Source organism: Dermacentor variabilis, chromosome 3 (genome assembly GCF_050947875.1).
Source record: "Dermacentor variabilis isolate Ectoservices chromosome 3, ASM5094787v1, whole genome shotgun sequence".
Classification (NCBI taxonomy): Eukaryota; Metazoa; Arthropoda; class Arachnida; order Ixodida; family Ixodidae; genus Dermacentor; species Dermacentor variabilis.
The window spans coordinates 33111377-33129752 of record NC_134570.1 but is presented as its reverse complement, the minus strand read 5'-3'; the positions used below and the strand labels follow the sequence as shown (position 1 = coordinate 33129752).

General features: G+C 43.5%; 1 protein-coding gene across 1 annotated transcript; it reads right to left on the bottom strand.

Annotated features, from left to right (window-relative positions):
- Positions 1–1774: 1774 nt before the first annotated feature.
- LOC142575374 (uncharacterized) lies at positions 1775–18376 on the bottom strand. The gene is made up of 7 exons (XM_075684705.1): positions 17332–18376; positions 15665–15722; positions 14448–14542; positions 12796–12909; positions 9873–9926; positions 8681–8734; positions 1775–2725 (listed from the first exon to the last, which is right to left on the bottom strand). The coding sequence occupies exons 1-7, from the start codon at positions 17377–17379 to the stop codon at positions 2597–2599; spliced, it is 552 nt and encodes a 183-aa protein (XP_075540820.1). The 5' UTR covers positions 17380–18376; the 3' UTR covers positions 1775–2596.

Here is an 18376-nt window from a genome sequence, read left to right as displayed (position 1 = left end):
GCACCGTATTTGCTCACTTCGTTTAATAATATTATATGGTTACTGTGCTAATGCAAATAAAGGGGTGTCACTCTACGAATCATATGATATACCGAAAAAGCGCAAGAGCAGACTACTAATAGATTTTATTGAAGATGTTACTTTAGGCTTCCGGTTCCACCAACAGAACGTATGGGATGACAGCAAACGACAACTCCAGAGAATCGAAGTCGATTCCTCATGATAATCGTGAACCAGCTAGCCCCAGGAGCACAGAAAGCTTCGCTTACATCGATTCCCACAATGTGTGGGATCCGCATAATTTTAACGTGAGATGCGTTTTATTGCGAAAGCAGTGAATTCGGGAGGATTTAATTCAATCCTCAATGAGATGTGTCTGAAATGCACATAATCGACAATGTCCGCATTTCTAAGGCACCGTACAGAAAAATTCACTGGATATAATTTTAAAAATCCCGCAGTCCACTGTTGTTCTCTTGAACGTTGTCTTTAACAGAAAGCTGACACCAACCGATATGTAATATCAACCTGCGAAAGAAACCTGTAATTTGAGTTTTGCGAGTAACAGCTCTCAACAAGCTTGAAACTGGAGGGCGGTGTCTCCAAAACAATGAAGTTAGAAAAAGGGTGTGGAACGGAACCCGAGCCTGATCAGAAAACCATATCCGAACCAGAATTCTAGCCGGAAGTGAACCCTAACCGGAACCGATATTCTTAGAACGTGTCTGAATCCGAACAGCTTTTCTCCATTTTTCTTAGTCTGTGACCGCTCCACAAGTTTCGTTCTGAACGTATCGTTCCTCACGACTTCCCAGTAGACTCTTTCTCAGAACAATTTTTGCCTCGCCTCGCAGACCGCCATCACCTCCCCCCATTAACACCGGCATCTCCGAGGACGCTCGAAAGTCTCGCTAAGACTCGACTCACAGTGCTGTGACTTTATATCTTGGCGACGAAGCTCTTCTTTAGACTCCTGTACGCGTTTCCGGCTTATGCGAAAAATTCCACACTCGATTTATTGGGCCCTACACGGTCATTGAGCAGACATACTCGGCCAATTACCGTGTCTCGCCCCTCAGAACGCCGTCCGAGCACAACAGGTAGTGCATGTCTCTCGTTTTAAATATATGCTTGACTCATGTCATAGTACTCCCAGTGGCGGCTGCTCCACAGCGAGAGGGAATTAGTGTTAGCGCAACACATACCTGACTTCGATCTTCATCACTACATATCATCATCCAATGTACATCTTCCTGTACACCGAGTGCGTGCGTGCGTGCGTGCGTGCGTGCGTGCGTGCGCGCGTGTGTGTGCGTGTGTGTGTGTGTGCTACAAGAGCATAATATATTACAAGAGCATAAAATAAACGAAAGTTCGAAGGACAGCAACTATAAGAGAAACAAATGAATGGGTAATAGTGCCGTCAGTTTTCGATGTGCAGACATTTATTCGAATCGAAACTGCAGTCAGGGACAACAAAGGTTTATTATATGACGACTCTAGTCGGAGTCGTTTTTGTGAGGTGGCGGCCGCCGGTGGTGAATCAGCGGCGTGTGCCATCGTTCGTTAAAACAGGCGCACCAGGAGCGGCCACAGAGTAAGGCGCAGTCTTCGGAAGGCGTGGCTCCCATCGCCTGGGTGCAAAGCACTGGACGGGGATATATGTTAGCGCGCGTGACGTGGTTGAAGAAAGGCATGTGTTATGTGTACCGCGTTAGTATAGATCGACGGAAAATAAGCGCACTGGAAGACATGCACAGCAGCCGAGAAAGAAACAGGCCGTTGTTCTCGGCTGTTGTGTCTTCCAGTGCGCTCATTTTCTGCCGACCTGCAATGCGCCGTCTAGTCCGTATGCAGGTGGCGTTAACATAGGCTGTCCGCACACCCGACAGGTTAGCCTGGTGGCCTTGGCCTATGATAAGTGCGATGGATGATTGCGTGATTAGGAAGAGTGAGGGTATGATATTGTCGGATGAGAGATGTATCGGGGTGTGGAAAGGAAATGAGCATGCGGTATTCACGGCCGCCGTTTAAGTCAAGCGGGGCATTACTTATTAAAAACTTAATTAGGGGATTCTACGTGCCGGAACCACCATCTGATTATGAGGTACCCCGTAGTAAGGGACTCCAGAAACTTAGACATCCTAGGGCACCTAAATCCAAATACACGGGTGTTGTCGCATTTCGCTCCCATCTAAATGCGGCCGCCATGTTTGGATTTCAATCCCGCCACCTCGTACTTAGCATTACAACACCGTAGCTACTAAGCAACTACTGTGTGTTGGCATTGCTTATGATGCACAGCTCTGCAAACTTTAGGGGAATAGTCTTGTGGCCACCGAGGTTGGGCGCTCCGTATGTTGTCAAACGTGGAGTAGCGGAGGAGCTTGCTCGCCGCCTTCTACAGCCCATGATGGCCAGGAATCGATTCCAAGGGGACCTGCAGCAGTTGGATGCTCGGAAAAGGCGCCCTCCGAACTGAACTAGCACAAAGACAAGAAGACTAGACTGGTCGAATAAGCAATAGGCGAAGTTCATCACAAAAATTTAGGTGTTAAAAAGAAAGATTTAAACCGAATATATTTCGACGTGGTGGTCAAGTCGTCTTGTGGGTGAAATCTTGCGAGCCGGCGTCTCCGGCCTCTACTTGGTGGACGACGTTCCTCTGCGTCGTCTTTGCGCGGAGTTCCTCGTAAAAGCGGTAGACCACGCTCAGTAGTGTAAACTGAAACAAAAAATGAAATGAAAAATAATATAACCCACGTACCCCGACTTAAGTAAGTCTTTGGTTCTGTTAAAGACATTCACTCATAAATCAGCACGCAAGCTTAATGAGCTCATATTCGCCCACTCCTACCTGGAAAACCCATCCCCCTTCTCCAAGTTGCAAGAGAGTTCTGCAGTACTGGAGGTGCCTCTGTCAGTCTTTTTCTAAACTCTGAGACCTCTTGCTGTAATATTTCGTGAACATATGTAACTTCATATGATAAACAACACGTGACTTGACTTTAAGAAAGTTATCCAACTCCCTTCACCTGCACGCAGTTGCATCTCTCAGCTGCCGATCCTCTTGGAGCTTCTCCGACTCTGTCTATAATGCCTTTCTTTATTTTGCACGTAAACGATACCCCAGACCATCTTTATAGATTTCGTGTATAAACTTGCACTCTTATGTCGCTTAAACTATATATTTTTGGCGCTGGGCAGCGCAATCAATGCGGAAGACATGTCCATCTCAATGTTTGCGAGTGTCAACAGTTTGTTATGTTTTCTTTTAATGAAGCGTTTATTGATGTAACTTGTTTTATTCTTCAATGTTCGAGCTACCGTTTTCCTCTTCAACAGCGTACACGTTACTATGCTAGTACTTCTTTGCTTGAAAGACTGCTGCTGAAAGATCGCAGAATGTTTGTAATTAAGAGAAATAAAGGTTCACAATCTGCCGCCTGCACTAATTACTTGCAAAATAAAAAAGAAAAATATAATGACGGATACAGTGCGCCAATTTTAGCGGCATACCTTTTGTTTTCAATTTTTCTGTTGTTGGATTTTTCCTTCATTAAAGAGAAAGCTTTGTTACATAGCTCAGTCCCTTATTGAGACTTTTATTTCCCTCCTGACTCCAACTTTCAGGGAGAACGAGCGAGTCAAATGCTTCTATGCGGCTGTAAGAGAATATACTAGTATTGGTTAGTGCATTAGTTGAGGAAAATATTCGCGCCGATTCAAGTTTTACTCAGGAAAATATCTAACATAAACTAATTGAACGTTATTGCCTAATGATGTTACAGTATTTTCTCTCTGGTGCCGCCCAGGGGAAAGGCAGCATTACTAAGTTCGTAGAATTTTCAGACGCTTTTTTAACTTTTATTACTGAAAATACCTTTATTTTGATTGCCGATGGAGACTTTACCATTAATATGGGTTCTAATAACCAAAATGAAAGATATTCTAGTACTGTTATCATTTCCAATCGTTTCGACAATGTAATCATTGAACCCACTAGAATCACTTCTGAGTCCAGTTCACTGTTAGACCTTCTTATTACAAACTCACAACTATGTACAGCAAAATCTGGTGGGATATCATATCGTAACACCGAGCTCCTGCCTGTATTCCTCTGCGTGAACGGTAGTAGATTACAGACAAATAATACTGAACAAATATACTATCGGATAATAACAGGTACTACGCTTGACAGGTTCCGCGACGAGGTGCTAAACGTTGACTGGAGAGATGAAAGGCAGATAACTGATGCAATTGAAGGGTATAATGTGTGCCTTCATCAATTTAAGAAATTTAATTGCTCTCGTTTTCCTTTAAAGCCTCGCCGCAGAAGTTGCGAAGTACAGGCGTCATACGTAACAATAGAACAAAGGCATGAAATGAGCATACTGGGTCAGCTTTGCCAACGATTACGCAGCACACGAGTGCTTGACGACTTAGTCGTTAAAAAAAAAAACACGCGCAAACACACACAGAAATAAACTGAACAAAAAAACTGAGATGCGTGGGAAGAGAATACCGTCTTTCTTTTCTAAAAGTTGAATGCGACAGATTTGATTCGCCGTGGCCTCGACTGAACACGCTCCTACACCGCCGCATGTTGAACGCCGCACCCTTAAAGGTACATGCCAATGGCCAAAAATTATACGGAAACGATTTAGCTGATGCAGCTAGTTAGCACTTCTTTTGTAAGACTGGAACAGGCAGTGGCTTGCTCCATGCCTTAGAATATATGAATACACCGAATGGTGGTTCTATATTTCTGGAACCTGCAACGGCTCAGGAAACAATATCGATGATATAGAGCCTAAAAAACAGTAGATGCCGCGATATTGATGACCTCCAGGTGTGGCCTGTGAAACACGTCGCTGACATCATAGCGCCAGATCTTGCCAACATAATTAATAGGTGCATAAACACAGCAGCTTTTCCGTGAAAAACGCAGATAGCAAAGGTAATTGTAATACATAAAAAAATCGAATCCCGGCCACGGCGGCCGCATTGCGATGGGGGCGAAATGCGAAAACACCCGTGTACTTAGATTTAGGTGCACGTTAAAGAACCCCAGGTGGCCAAAATTTCCGGAGTCCCCCACTACGGCGTGCCTCATAATCAGAAAGTGGTTTTGGCACGTAAAACCCCATTTATTATTATTATTATTATTATTATTATTATTATTATTATTATTATTATTATTATTATTATTATTATTATTATTATTATTATTATTATTATTATTATTATTATTATTATTATTACATAAAAAAGGCAACCGAAATGATTTAGGCAACTATAGGGCCGTGTCTATACTAGCTGTTATCTCCAAACTCTTTGAAAAACTTTTGAACTTGGGTTTATGCAAATTCATTGAAAAGTTACAACTGTTTACACCACATCAATTTGGCTTCACTGAGAACAAATCAACTGAACTGGCACTTCTCTCACAGAAAGAGCTTGCACTTGAACAGCTTGAAAAAGAAAAGGCTCATGACACTTGGTGTAATTGTCCGTTTTTCAAAGGCTTCCGACTTGGTGGATTGCGGCATTTTATTGACAAAGCAACAGACATATGGGATTCGCGGAAAGGCTTTAAAATTATTGCGATCATATTTATCACAGAGAAAGCAAGTGGCTCAGCCAAATAATACCTGTTCTCCAGTTCGATCTATCAGTACTGGCGTACGACAAGGTAGCCTACTGAGACCTCTCCTGTTTAATCTGTACCTTAACGATATTGTAAATATAAATCCCGAAAACTTATTATTTATGCAGAAGATGCTATCTTCTTCTCAGGAGAAAATATTTCAGAAATAACATTCGCATGTAACGAAATCTTGACAGCGCTGGGAAAATGGGCAACATCAAACTCTATTACGTATAAATGAACAGAAAACTATAAGGCAATCATTTTCCGGCGAATAAACAAAATAATACCGCCACAGCAACCCATAGTACTGGGCCCGCTTAATATTGATATTTTAGAGAGTTTCAAATCTTCTGGCGTAGTTCTTTCTTGTCATATGTCTTGTGACGATCACATAAACTATTTAACCACAAAGCTCCGATCACCGGCATGCATAGTAGGTGGATTAGAACATGAACTATCAACACGAACTAAATTGCTTCATTATAACAAGCTTTTTTATTCTCGCCTGAACTTCTGCCAACTAATATGGGGAACCGCAGCTTGCTCTAGCTTGCAAGGCATTCGCCTTTTAGAGTAAGTAATACATTCGTCACGTTTATAATGCACCATACTGCGATCTCACGCAGCTTAACGGTTTCTCAATGCCAGAGTAATCAGTATACACAGCTCATATAAAAACAGGCTAAGCGTGCAGTTCAAAACAAGGAAAAGACAAACCTCAGTAGTTTACAATTTCTTGCAAATTCGCAAAATAAATTAGCCTGCTACCCAACTAGACATGCAGAAAGCTGGCTAGTTCATACTCCTCCTCTTAATACCGGACAACAGCGTTTATCTAACACGTGTCACCCTGTCTTTTGAACGCCTGCAAGTTAGATGGCTTTGATTTATTTTCTTGTTCTTGTCGGAATCTCCGCATTACGTACAGTGCTTATGTTTGCATACTTCCATTCGCTCTAATTTCATATTATTCCGTTGTTTGTATTGCCAGTGGAATTTGTCTTTGCTCGAGACTCGATCATTACCCTGTTGGTTACATATTACCTGTTGTGCCAATCATGTGTATACTTTTACGTGTTGGTGTGCCGCTTCTGCCAAAATGAACAAGTCAGGGACTATGGGCTGGTCAAGCTGCCTGTGAGCAGCTGTTTTCCATCTGCCCTCCCGTCTAATATGTAGGATGGCAAGTGAACTTATTATTATTGTATAGTACAAGCATAGATAACCACACAACATAGAATTTATGAGAAGCGACAAAGCACCCAACACTTCATGACACGCTTTAATATCGACTCTACCAGAATACACGGTCAAGTTCTGAGGGTCAAGAACGGTATTTCTTTCAAAAATTAAGACCGATTAGTTCGCGCATATAGATCCTTTTTGAAATACATACGTTTTGATATTCGGGGCATAAAAATCGGTCGATATTTTCAAAGGGGAATACCGGGGAGAAATAGGAATTTTGGACGTCTGGCAGTCCAGACATCGGCACATTCCTGGTAACTTTCCCCAACAATTAGAACTCACGCAGTGACTGCTTTTTTGGACACAAACGCGTTTAAAGAAGCGATATCACTCACGGGCGCATGTAATGTCAAAGAGCGCTGTTCGCAAGTCATGTGACGAACTCACTTCGTTGCCTTTTAATAATGCCTGCTAATAATGTCTGTCAACCCTCGTTGGCCGGCATTATTTATACTTTCAAAAGAAACCACATAAACAAAAATAGTAAACACTGACGAGTTTGACAATCCCGTAATTAATTTCTTCTCTGCACTTTATTTAACAAAGTAGTAAAATACGGCAGTAGAAATAGGCATGCATCTCAGGAGGTCAGGCGCTTTTAGCTGCCTTACAAGCCTTTCTTGGCGTACGTTGTGATACGCATCGTGAGTGTTTCCGCGTCGGTCCTAGACCTCTGTCAAACGTTTCACCCCTGTGCGTTGTGGTCATGTTTTGCTGCTTCGTGCCACTTGCTCTTGCAGCGAAACTAAGAGTACACTACCTAGCTCCCCTATCTGCCACACTTCTTTCAACGTAACATGGTAGAGTAAATAAAAGTCCTTTCAACGTCGTCGCTAGCGTTCGCATTGACAAGCGACCTAAGCGCTGCGTTCATTTTATGGCGAATTACCGATGTATGCATGTGTGCGAGGTACGCGATGTGATGGGTTACCATCGTGTTCGTGTAGAGGCGGCGACTTAAGAAGCAACAAGCTGTCCTTCACACAAGCCCCGCAGGTGATAAATAATATTTTATTTGCCGGCTTTCGCTTGAGCGTTTAGCGAAAGAAAGCAGATATCATGTTCATGCAAGAATATTCATCACCATCATGATCGGCGCATATATACGTTAACGTCCACAGCAAAATGGAGGCCTCGCCCAGCGATCTCCAATTACCCCTTGCTTGCGCTAGCTGATTATAAATTATGAATAGTATTACTAACATAAAAACCTTTACCACACACTCAGACAAGGTGATAAGCGTTCGCTAGTTTTCTAACACCTGTATTTATTATGATCTTTATGCAAGGATGAATTTCGGAGTAAAAGATGGCTTAAGCCGATTTTGATAAAATTGTTCAGGGAGCAAAAAAATCGGAAATTACCGGGTTTTACCCGAAAACGAAGAACCCTAGCTATATGTTCCAGAAACCTTCTCTACAACACATTTCACAGCCATTTAGAAAAGCATTACTACTGGGAAAAAAAACGACGGGTCATTGTTTACAGTTGAGATTTAATTTGTTTTAATCGAGATAGGAGGCTGAGATTTAACAAATAATTGCTATCTATGCAAGCCTAATTGAATAGAATTAAGCTCATTTTTATGTACTTCGCCACAAAAGTAAGGAAATCAATATTATTTTTTAGCTATGCCCTTACTTATTTGCTTCAACAATTACGGTGAAACTCGATCATTAACGAGAATATGACCGAATAAATGGACAGACGCGCTTGCGAATGCATACGTAATAAACTCGCAAATCGCTAAACGTACGAGTAAGCGCATGCGCACTCACCTTGAAAATAAATATGATCGCGTACTGGAAGGCGCAGGACATGAACAGTATTTTCTGAAAAAAAGAGGTATAGAACTCGTCTGGTTAACTTTCCCCACAAGTATATTTTGTAATGAATCATTTTTTTTTTCAATTTATTGGTGAATGTAGGGCGGTATCGTGAAACCTCACTTTGAATGAATCTCGGCTACCTTAGTCAAAAGCTATAAACATTAGCACATAAGCATAAGCACATATTTCAGAAATAAAAGATGAGCGCAAGTCTTGTGTTGGTCTCACATTCTTGTCCAGTTCCTTGCGCTGGTTCTTTTTCTTTTTGATTTCAGGTAGAAATAACTAATGGAACACGACAACAAGGGCGCTCCCGCAGGGTAATATATCCGCGCTGCTTGTTTTAATATGTGGATGTTCAATAAACTAGTCCAGGTCAGCACGCTTGTAAGCGTTAGGGTTTCAGTCGTGTGCGCAGTGACCTCGCCACGTTGGTCGTCGAATCACTGACGTCGCTCATTACTGTTGCTGCCATTAAACTACGAAACATTTTTGGGGTAACTTGCGTCCGAAACCCCCTATAAGTGGTGCTTACACTATATATGACAAACGCTTCTCGTAACCTAATACAACACGCAGTACTTTGGAAGGCGAAATTTCTCACACGTCCCAAAGCCACACACGGACTAGGAAAAAAGCCTTAGCTGGGGACTCTGGATTAGTTTTTACCGCAGGGTCATGTACCAGATCATCGTCAGACCGAGAACATTCTAGTGCCACGCAAAAGCTTCTTCCCGTAACAATATCTTTGCCGAAACGCTTACTCTGTCAGTTAAGTAGAGCGACGTAACGGACTGCAAGAGAAAGAAGTGCTGTGAGCTGTGCAAGACAGCATCGCAAGACGTTGCGGCGCTATTTCCGGATGTGAGGCCTATCCGCCTGCGGCAGTGGGTATACGCCAGGCTAAGACTATATTAGGTAGTTGTGAGTTACGATGCAAGGTATACTCGAACTTACTGCAAGCAGAATGCCAACTACCGAGATAAAATAAAAAAAGGACTGCCTCTTTTAACTTAGTTTGAGTGGATTTGTTGGCCTCGACATGCATACATGCACCTGTCAAGCTCGCCGTGGACGCAGCACATGAGCTGTTTATTGCACCAAGAAAGATAACATCGAATGAATGCTTTTGTATGCTTACCCGGTGTGTGTCAGCATCGCGGTTGTAAGGTATCGACTCGAGATCCACACGGGCCTGAAGAATAAAAATCAAGATCGCGAGGCCACTTCAGTCGTTGGCGTAACAAAGCTTTTCATTACCACGAAATCTGCAGTACATTGAAAACCTAGAATGTCGTCCAAAATACGCAGCAATCATTGATCCGCATTGCAGCGACTTAAACAAACAACCTAACCATTCAATCACATTCTCAAGCGTATTACTGAGAAGTACTAAATCAGTCATGTGATTAGGTGCGTTCAAAAGTGCCTGCACATATTTATGAAAAAAAAATCAACCTGCTTTTAAGTGAAGAAAGCTCATATATTCCTTTCACTTAAGTTAAAGTCACTAGGTATCCGTGTATACTGTTTATGTCTGTCTGTATGGGCCTAAAAGACATTCCGTATAAACACCGTTGAATCTCAATGATCAGAATTTCTCGAAGCATACTCCTATCATCTACAGATTCGTTTGATCTGGCACAAACAACATCGACAACTCCAAGTGGAAGAAAAGATATCCTCATTTTGTTTCTGATGATTGCGTTCGGCTGTAGAACTCTATTAAGGCTCTCTGAAATTTTTTTCCATGAAACTTGATGAGAAGGCCGTTCTATAACGTGCAAAAGTCGAGCCCGCATGTTCGCCAATGATGCCAGCGGCTCATAGCGTGCAACGGTGAGAAGTTTTGAAATACGAAAGTCACCAATATAGGGTCAAGGTATTAGCGCCACGATTTTCTTCGCCAACGAAGTACAGTACGTGCTCAATGATTGAAGCGCAGTAGCCGGAGCACGTGGCTGCCGGCACTCTTTGTGCCACGGGTAGGCGCTGAGCACAACGAGCTGATGTGTATGTAGTATGTGCAGCATGTACCTGAGTAACTAAAGCAGGGTAGGTGACTGCTTGTCACCACCAAGTTTCAAAAGGGATGCCAATAAGTCGTCATCATCATGATCGTGATACAAAGGGAAGCTCCTTACTTTTCGAAGCGAGATCGGGATACCTTAAAAGGCACAGATATAAAGCGAGGTACACCAAGGAAGAAGAAGCATGTGCTTGCTGCGGTAAAGCTACGGAAACTATAAAATGTGCTTTATTAGAATGTGAACATTGCTACACAGCTGTCGGCTTAGACTTCTCTGCCCTCCTTGAGGCCCTTGGGTTCTGGGATAGCAAGGGGAAAGCAAACATGTCCGCAATAGAGATTAGTAAGAGATGATTGGAGGTTTGGTGGCAGAAACGTAGGCAGACCACAAAACTGCGAAGGCGTACAAAAACACAGTTCCCAGTAGTGGTTAAGAAGCTTTGATGCTGGTAATTTTTTTGTGTTTTTTTTTCGGAAACATAGGTAGGACATAAGGCAAAATAAGAACAAGAGCTTGGTAGCGCAGCCAACCACACCGTTTCAAAGAGGCCGCTCATAGCATCTATCCATACGTCCATCCATGATATATTCTTGTATAAGATGAAAGCGTGAGTCTTCGTTCGGTGCATTGTTACTGCACTCGACCCTCACCGATCACGGTGGTGCAAAAAGTGCCAGCCATCATGCGATCCCAGTATCGCGTTTGAATCGCATAGCACTATACACATCGCGACCATACACTCCTTCCCTCGATGGTCGGAGATCTCCATGGCCCAGAAATTTTCATTTTTAATTATTTATTGAATGTATACTTCCTTCTACTTAAATATTACTTGTGCTTATTCATTGAATTAAAGAAATTATAAATTATTGTAAATTAAAAAGGATGAATAAGCAACTGGTCTCTGGTGGAATAGGAACCCACATCCTTGCATTACGCGTTGTCGTTCTTTTCGGGTTCTTTATTTGAATCCGATTGCGACGGTCCTCACGTGCATGCTGGCGTGAGAGAAGCCTGTTGGCGCGCAGCGAATCATGGACGGGAACGCCCACCGAAATGTAGGCGGAACGCGCGCAGTCATAAGTTTTCTTGACCGAACTTTCTGCGTCAATAGCGTTGACTGCTAGCTATCTATGGAACGGAGTACAGCATCGTTTTTACGGCGGAGCTGTATACTTCTACCGTCCAAGGACATTTTCGTGTCGTAAGCAAAAAATTCCTCACACATGGTCCGACCCCGGAGATAGTGAAATACCGTGCTGACCCGCAGCGGAGGTGAAGCAGGCATTAAGCAGTCCCCATACGTCGGTCGATCCCGAAGACAGTGAAATACCGTGCTGACCCGCAGCGGAGGTGAAGCAGGCGTTAAGCACTCTTCATACGTGGGCCGATCCCGAGGACAGTGCAATACCGTGCTGACCCGCGGCGGAGGTGAAGCAGGCGTTAAGCACTCCCTATACGTGAGCCGATCCTGAATATACTGCAATGCAGGGCCGAACTGCGGCGGAGGTAAAGCAGGCGTTAAGCACTTCCCATACGTGGGCCGATGCCGAAGATAGTGAAATACCGTGCCGACCCGCGGCGGAGGTGAAGCAGGAGTTAAGCACTCCCCATACGTGGGCCGATCCCCAAGATAAAGAAATACCGTGCTGTGCCGCAGTGGAAGTGAAGCAGGCGTTAAGCACTTGCCATACGTGGGCCGATCCCGAAGATAGTGAAATACCGTGCCGACCTGCGGCGGAGGTGAAGCAGCCGTTAAGCATTCCCTGTACATGGGCCCATCCCCAAGATAGTGAAATACCGCGCTGAGCCGCGGCACACATGAAGCAGGCGTTAAGCGCAACCAATACGTGGGCAGATCCCGAAAGTAGTGCAACGCAGGGCCGACCCGCTGAGAAGGCGAAGCAGGCGTTAAGCCCTTCCCAAACGTGGGCCGATCCCAACTACGCAAGTTACGCTAACGCGGCGCAAATACTTAACTTAGGTGCGATTTTTCGTGTTTTAAAAACTATTTTCGCTGTCGGCTATACGTACCTTGCGGCACACGATGTAACTCCCCATTAGGCGCGTGCCCACGCAGATGATCGTGCTTCCGGCGTTCCAACTGAGAAACAGCCTGATCCAGTCTAGAAGAACGCTCAGAATACGCTGAGAGAGAGAGAGAGAGAGAGAGAGAGAGAGAGAGAGAGAGAGAGAAAGAGAGAGAGATGAAGGAATTGAATGAAAAAAAGAAACGCAATTTTTGCAATGTAAGAATGCATTGTAAAACACTATGTAGACATCATTTACGTGCTTTCAGATGCTCGGCGGCCGGTATGGAGCTTCATACAGTAATTACAGACGGAACTGTGGCTCTCCTATTGTTTAGCTTCCATGAGAATTACGCGTACTACAAAGATTTGCATAATTTTCGGTATTGTGCAGTGAGATGTTCCCATGGCTTCATTTCTATTACAATTCATTTTTCGAAAATTTCAAGCAGTCATATATATGGTTTTCTGAACATGGCAAGGAATTATGTCTCTTCGCACATGCATAATCGTTGCGAACTTTTGCATTAATAACGCAATATTTCGTTTAAAAATGATCAATTTTCAAAAAGTCGGAAATCCGTTTGAGGACAAAATGAAGTTTAGATGCTGTGTGCGCTGCAACGATTGCACACAGCTCACGCAGACGCTAGCGCCAGAGTGCGCTCTGTATTGATTTCTGTAGAAGGCACGTGGTGGTGTCAGCGAACAAGTCAAGCTAAGACGTGTAGTGGCAGAAAACTATTAAGCAACAAGGGAAGGATGAGTCTTAAGTTCGGTGCAGAGGGCCTGACAATGCGACCTGTCGTCATCAAGACAACTGCGTTGTCCTTCAATTGCTCTACAGTGTTCATCTGGTACTAATCGAGGATGTCAGCCTAGCCCAAAGCAAAGTAAACGGGCAGGATTGAAGTAAACACCGTCTGGTGAGGGAGGTGTTGATGTGGGTGAAGGGCTTCTACCTGACGCTTGTTTCCGAACACTACAAAACTTACTGTAGCTTTCAGCACGTGAGGGGAGGACTTTACAAGTTGCAGTCATCACCTTGCCAAGGCAGGTCTGTATGGTCAAGCCTGTGGATAATTTACTGGTGAAGCGTAGTTCCGAAAGGCAGACCTTCACTCAGTGTCGTACAGTCGGCGCCTCCGAATCGTCATGTTGAAGAAGGCTCCTGAGAGGCAGTCTTAAAGAAAGTCTGTCATTACTGTCCTTTCTAAGGAATAACAGTAAAACATGAGCTGAAATACCTCAACCACATCACGAGAAATCAAGACTCTTTGAATAGATTTTGTTGATAGATATTAGGCAAAGTGAGTAAGCTGCTTGCAGAAGATGACATGGATAGACGGCACTGTGGAAAAAACTTCTAGAGGCAGTACTGTGTTGGTAGTCTCTGCCAATGCCGTAATGCGATGACGTATCCAGTTTATCGCATTCCGCCTACTCGCATTTTTTTCACCGACAATGCCATCAGAAACTATTCCTTAATGTATGACAAGCACATAGGGTACAATTTTCGCAGAGGTAATCATTTCTAATGCAGCCTATCTATTTACTTCACATCTCTTAACTATTACTAATTTAAAGACCTACAAGTTCAGGTGTTCATGCTTCATTCTTGTTCTGCATCTCTGGATGCGTCCAGAGAATTCTTACCGGTGGCCGATAAAGCGTGCGCAGCATTGCGACGTCGGAGATTAGATTCAAAGATGTCTCAATGACGTAGATGACTTCGTCCGCCCGCATCTTCTCTGGAAAATAAAGAAAGAAATGACCGAGAAATAAGCACAATATCTTTAAGAAAGTTGTGTGGAAAGCTAGTTCATGCAGTCCAGCTAGCTTATGCAGTTTAGGCGTGTCATCGTCTGATTGACGATGACTGACATTCCCTTTCTGCCTTCCTCTGTTTCAGCCTGTTGCGTAAAGTATATGTTTGTGTGGGCTTCAATAAAGATGTTCTTGGCAGTCAACGCTGTTCCTGTGCTCTTGTCCGTGCGTTTTTTGGCGCTGTTTAAAATGAATGACTCGTACCAACTAGCTCGCATCCAAACCTTTCCAAATCTGTCCGTAACGCGAAAAGTGTCACACCCTTTATCTGCAAAACAAATACATAATTGGCGAAGCCAGGACATTTATTAGTTATAATAGTGCAAATGTAGGTGATTGGTAGCCTTAGAACCGATAAGCAAGGAAAGGAATATGAAAAACAAAATGAAAGAAAAAAGAGGTAACCGTTCTTGTTATGCCCCCTTGAAAGCGCACTTTTTCGCATTAGTGGTGCGCGTCCCAAGAAGCCCGCTTTGGGATTATGAAGAATACAAAAATTGTAGAATAGCTGATTGGTAGGGGGTTATGATAATAGTGTAATAGTAGTTGATTGGTAGCTAAAGAGTAATGAAAAAATTGTTGACGTCACCACGCTCAGGTCGTAACAAAGAAAAAATAAAATAAAAAATAGCAAAAATAATGTTGCACAGAACGACGCAGCAATAAAAGCAGATTGTAATCCCGTGATTCCATGGAAAAGAATTGTGTTTGGAACGTTATGATATGTTCTAAGCAGGATAGAAATAATAAGCAAAATATAATCTACAGAAATTCTGATAATTGTCTACTAATGCGTAAGCATTCTTCGGTCCGGAAAAGCGATGGGTAGGCATGCGTGATCTAGGAAAAGCAAGTAAGCAAAAGCGAACTAACGGCCAAGCCAAAGGACGCTTCCGCACTAGTGCACAATACTCAGAATTTCTGCAACATTTTTTTCCTGAAAGAAGCTCAGGATAACGCAGCCACTTTACGGCCCCTTAGGCAGTAGGATTGAGTAAGGCGGGCCGAGAACGGGCCACGCGATACTTGATTTGTCTTTGTCTCACCTCCTGGCTTTCGGTGGAATCCAGTAATGTAGCCGGCGATGTTGAGCACACTGGTCACCTAAGAAGAACCAAAGAGTTCTTGTTCAAAAGTAAGAAAGAAGAACTAACTGGCATTGTATAATTCTATATGAACATGATAGAACAGTGACGCTCTCGAATGAATCCTAAACCACGCTTCTTCGTTCAACCGCTCTTGATACTCGTATTACAACAGGGTTATACGTCGCTGATTTATAATACGGTATTTCAGCACTCGCTATCCATCGGCGTATCGTTAGCCGCTGTCTCTACCGCGAATTATTTTACGCTACTACTCAATCAAGTACCCTCTACGTATCACATCTGCAACGTGAATTTGTCCTTACATTATACAAAAAAGAACAAAAGAAACAACATCGATTGTTTGAAGTTTTGCGTGTCGCGTTAGGAAATCGTGCTATATACTCCTGTAGACACAAAGCATTACTATAGTATATGATCAACAGTGGTTGAATGCACGATGTCTGCGGCGCGCGAACTTTTCGGCAAGGGGACTTGTCTTTGTCAGGGCTGCAACTTATTTCCTTGGTGACATTTCTAAGCGCACTTTTCTCCGCCCCGAGTGGGGAAGGAAAATAAGGAACTGCATTCCTTGTTCATCACTGTCGATTAATTCAGTTCTCCATCACCGTGTGAAGCACCACATTAAACGGTCCTTTGTAGTCACGCGTTTGTCGCGTTGACTCCAGTTGTGTTGTTGTCTTAGCGGACTATATTGACACGGTACAGAACCCCTCTACATAACACCAGTGATTAACATTGGTAGAACAAGGAATGTCGCTGTGTGTTCACCGTTACGATGGAGGTGCTTGCCTTCGGAACTGCTGCCATGACGAACACTACGTTCTGTTGTCAAAACGTTTGCTCCAGATACATTCCTTGTTCGACCCCAGTTATTGATTTCTAGCTTCCATCTTATGTGAACCTTTCATACCTTTTCTTTTCACATCGCCGTCATGATCATAATTTTGATAATTATATTCATTGCCATCAACATTATTCTTCTCTTTGTGTTGCCCTTTTCCATTTCCCCAACGCTGGGTACCAGATACTAACGTATTAAAAGTTCATGTAGACCTCGCATAACAAATCTCTGTCTTTTGTTGTCGCCGATGCTCTAGCATTAATCCTGTTTGGAGGGCATTAACCCGTTCTGCGCAAGCGTCTTCTATCTTCTAACTTCAATCATCATCATCATCATCATCATCATCATCATCATCGTCGTCATCATCATCACCTGTCTCTTGTTTGGATGCAAAACACCAGCACCACATGAAAAAGATGTCAACAACATGAGACATAGTAGCGAAAAGCGATACAGTCAGGTGCAAAAAGAAAGCTGAAAATGAAAATGAAGATAGAAAGTTAAACATACCAGTAAATAGAATGAGACAAAGCTTGAGAGTTCACGGGCATGGGTAGAGAATCAGCTCATGCACGTTTCGGCTGACCGTCGTAGAAAAACAGGGAGGGGACAACAATATCGCATCACAGTAGCTCTGGTGTGTATACCACGACTAACTGCGAGTTCGTGCCACGTCTGATCGTGCACAGGCCGTTACTCTATGTCCATACAGGATCGGTCGAGTTCTTTGGAGGCGTTTCGCGAGACGGCGTTATATACTTACCGCGAAAAAGTAGAGAATGCAGAGGACTCTGAACCTGCTGGAGGCCATGGCGGTTCTTCTTCGTCGTCTTTAGCGGTGCCAAACGAACCGACGAACGTGCCCGCAGCTTCGTGCGGTCACGTGACTGAGGGAAAGTGTGAGCCCGTGTATCAGCGTAGGCCCCACTTACCGGAACGATGTCGCCCGTTCAATTTTCTGCGGTTTTACTCTATACTAGTCTCATTAGCGTATCGATATACACTCACTTAATCTCTGCACTGGATCAGCGTGTACTGCAATTGAACCTGCGAATGCTTTATTGATTTTTTTACCCACCAGTGTAGATTAGTGGTTATGGCATTGAGTTGCTGAGCTAGAGGTCGCGGGTTCGATCGCTGCTGCGGCGGCCGCATTTCGATAGAAGCGAAATGCCAAAACGCGCGTGCGCCATTTAGGTGCACGTTAAATAACCCCAGGTGGTCAAAATTTATCAGGATCGATTCTCCCACTACGGTGCACGTGCCTCCTAGTGAGATCGTAATTTTTGACTCGTAGAGCACTCGGCGAATTTGCTCATAGCACATTTATCACTGATGTTCACTCTTGAACTCTGTATCACAACGTTTACCTGGGGGACATCTACATGTTTTTACTTGTAATTACATGTGTCACGTTCTTGACGGTAATAATGAACTCCGTCGACTCACAAATTCTGCTTAATTAGATTCCATCTCTCGCCCTCGCTTGCTTTGAATGTGGTATGCCATGAGGCAAACGAATGAAGAAAAGAAGAAAAACGAATAGAAAAGAAGATAGGCTTGGTCTATCACCCTGGCCGATTGGTTCTTTTTGTGGGGAAAATTAAACTATAGATGCTTTTGTAATAATTTTTTGTCAGCGATATTTTTTAACTTTATGAACGACATGCTTGAGAACACCGCTCCGTCTTCTTTGATTAGATTTAACTGTTCCTGATTTAATTTCCTTAGGCGCCTGGATGCTTGGGCAGAGGCGGGAGGTTTGCTTTGTTTTCCGAGATTTAATAGCTAACTTCTGATTCAATGCC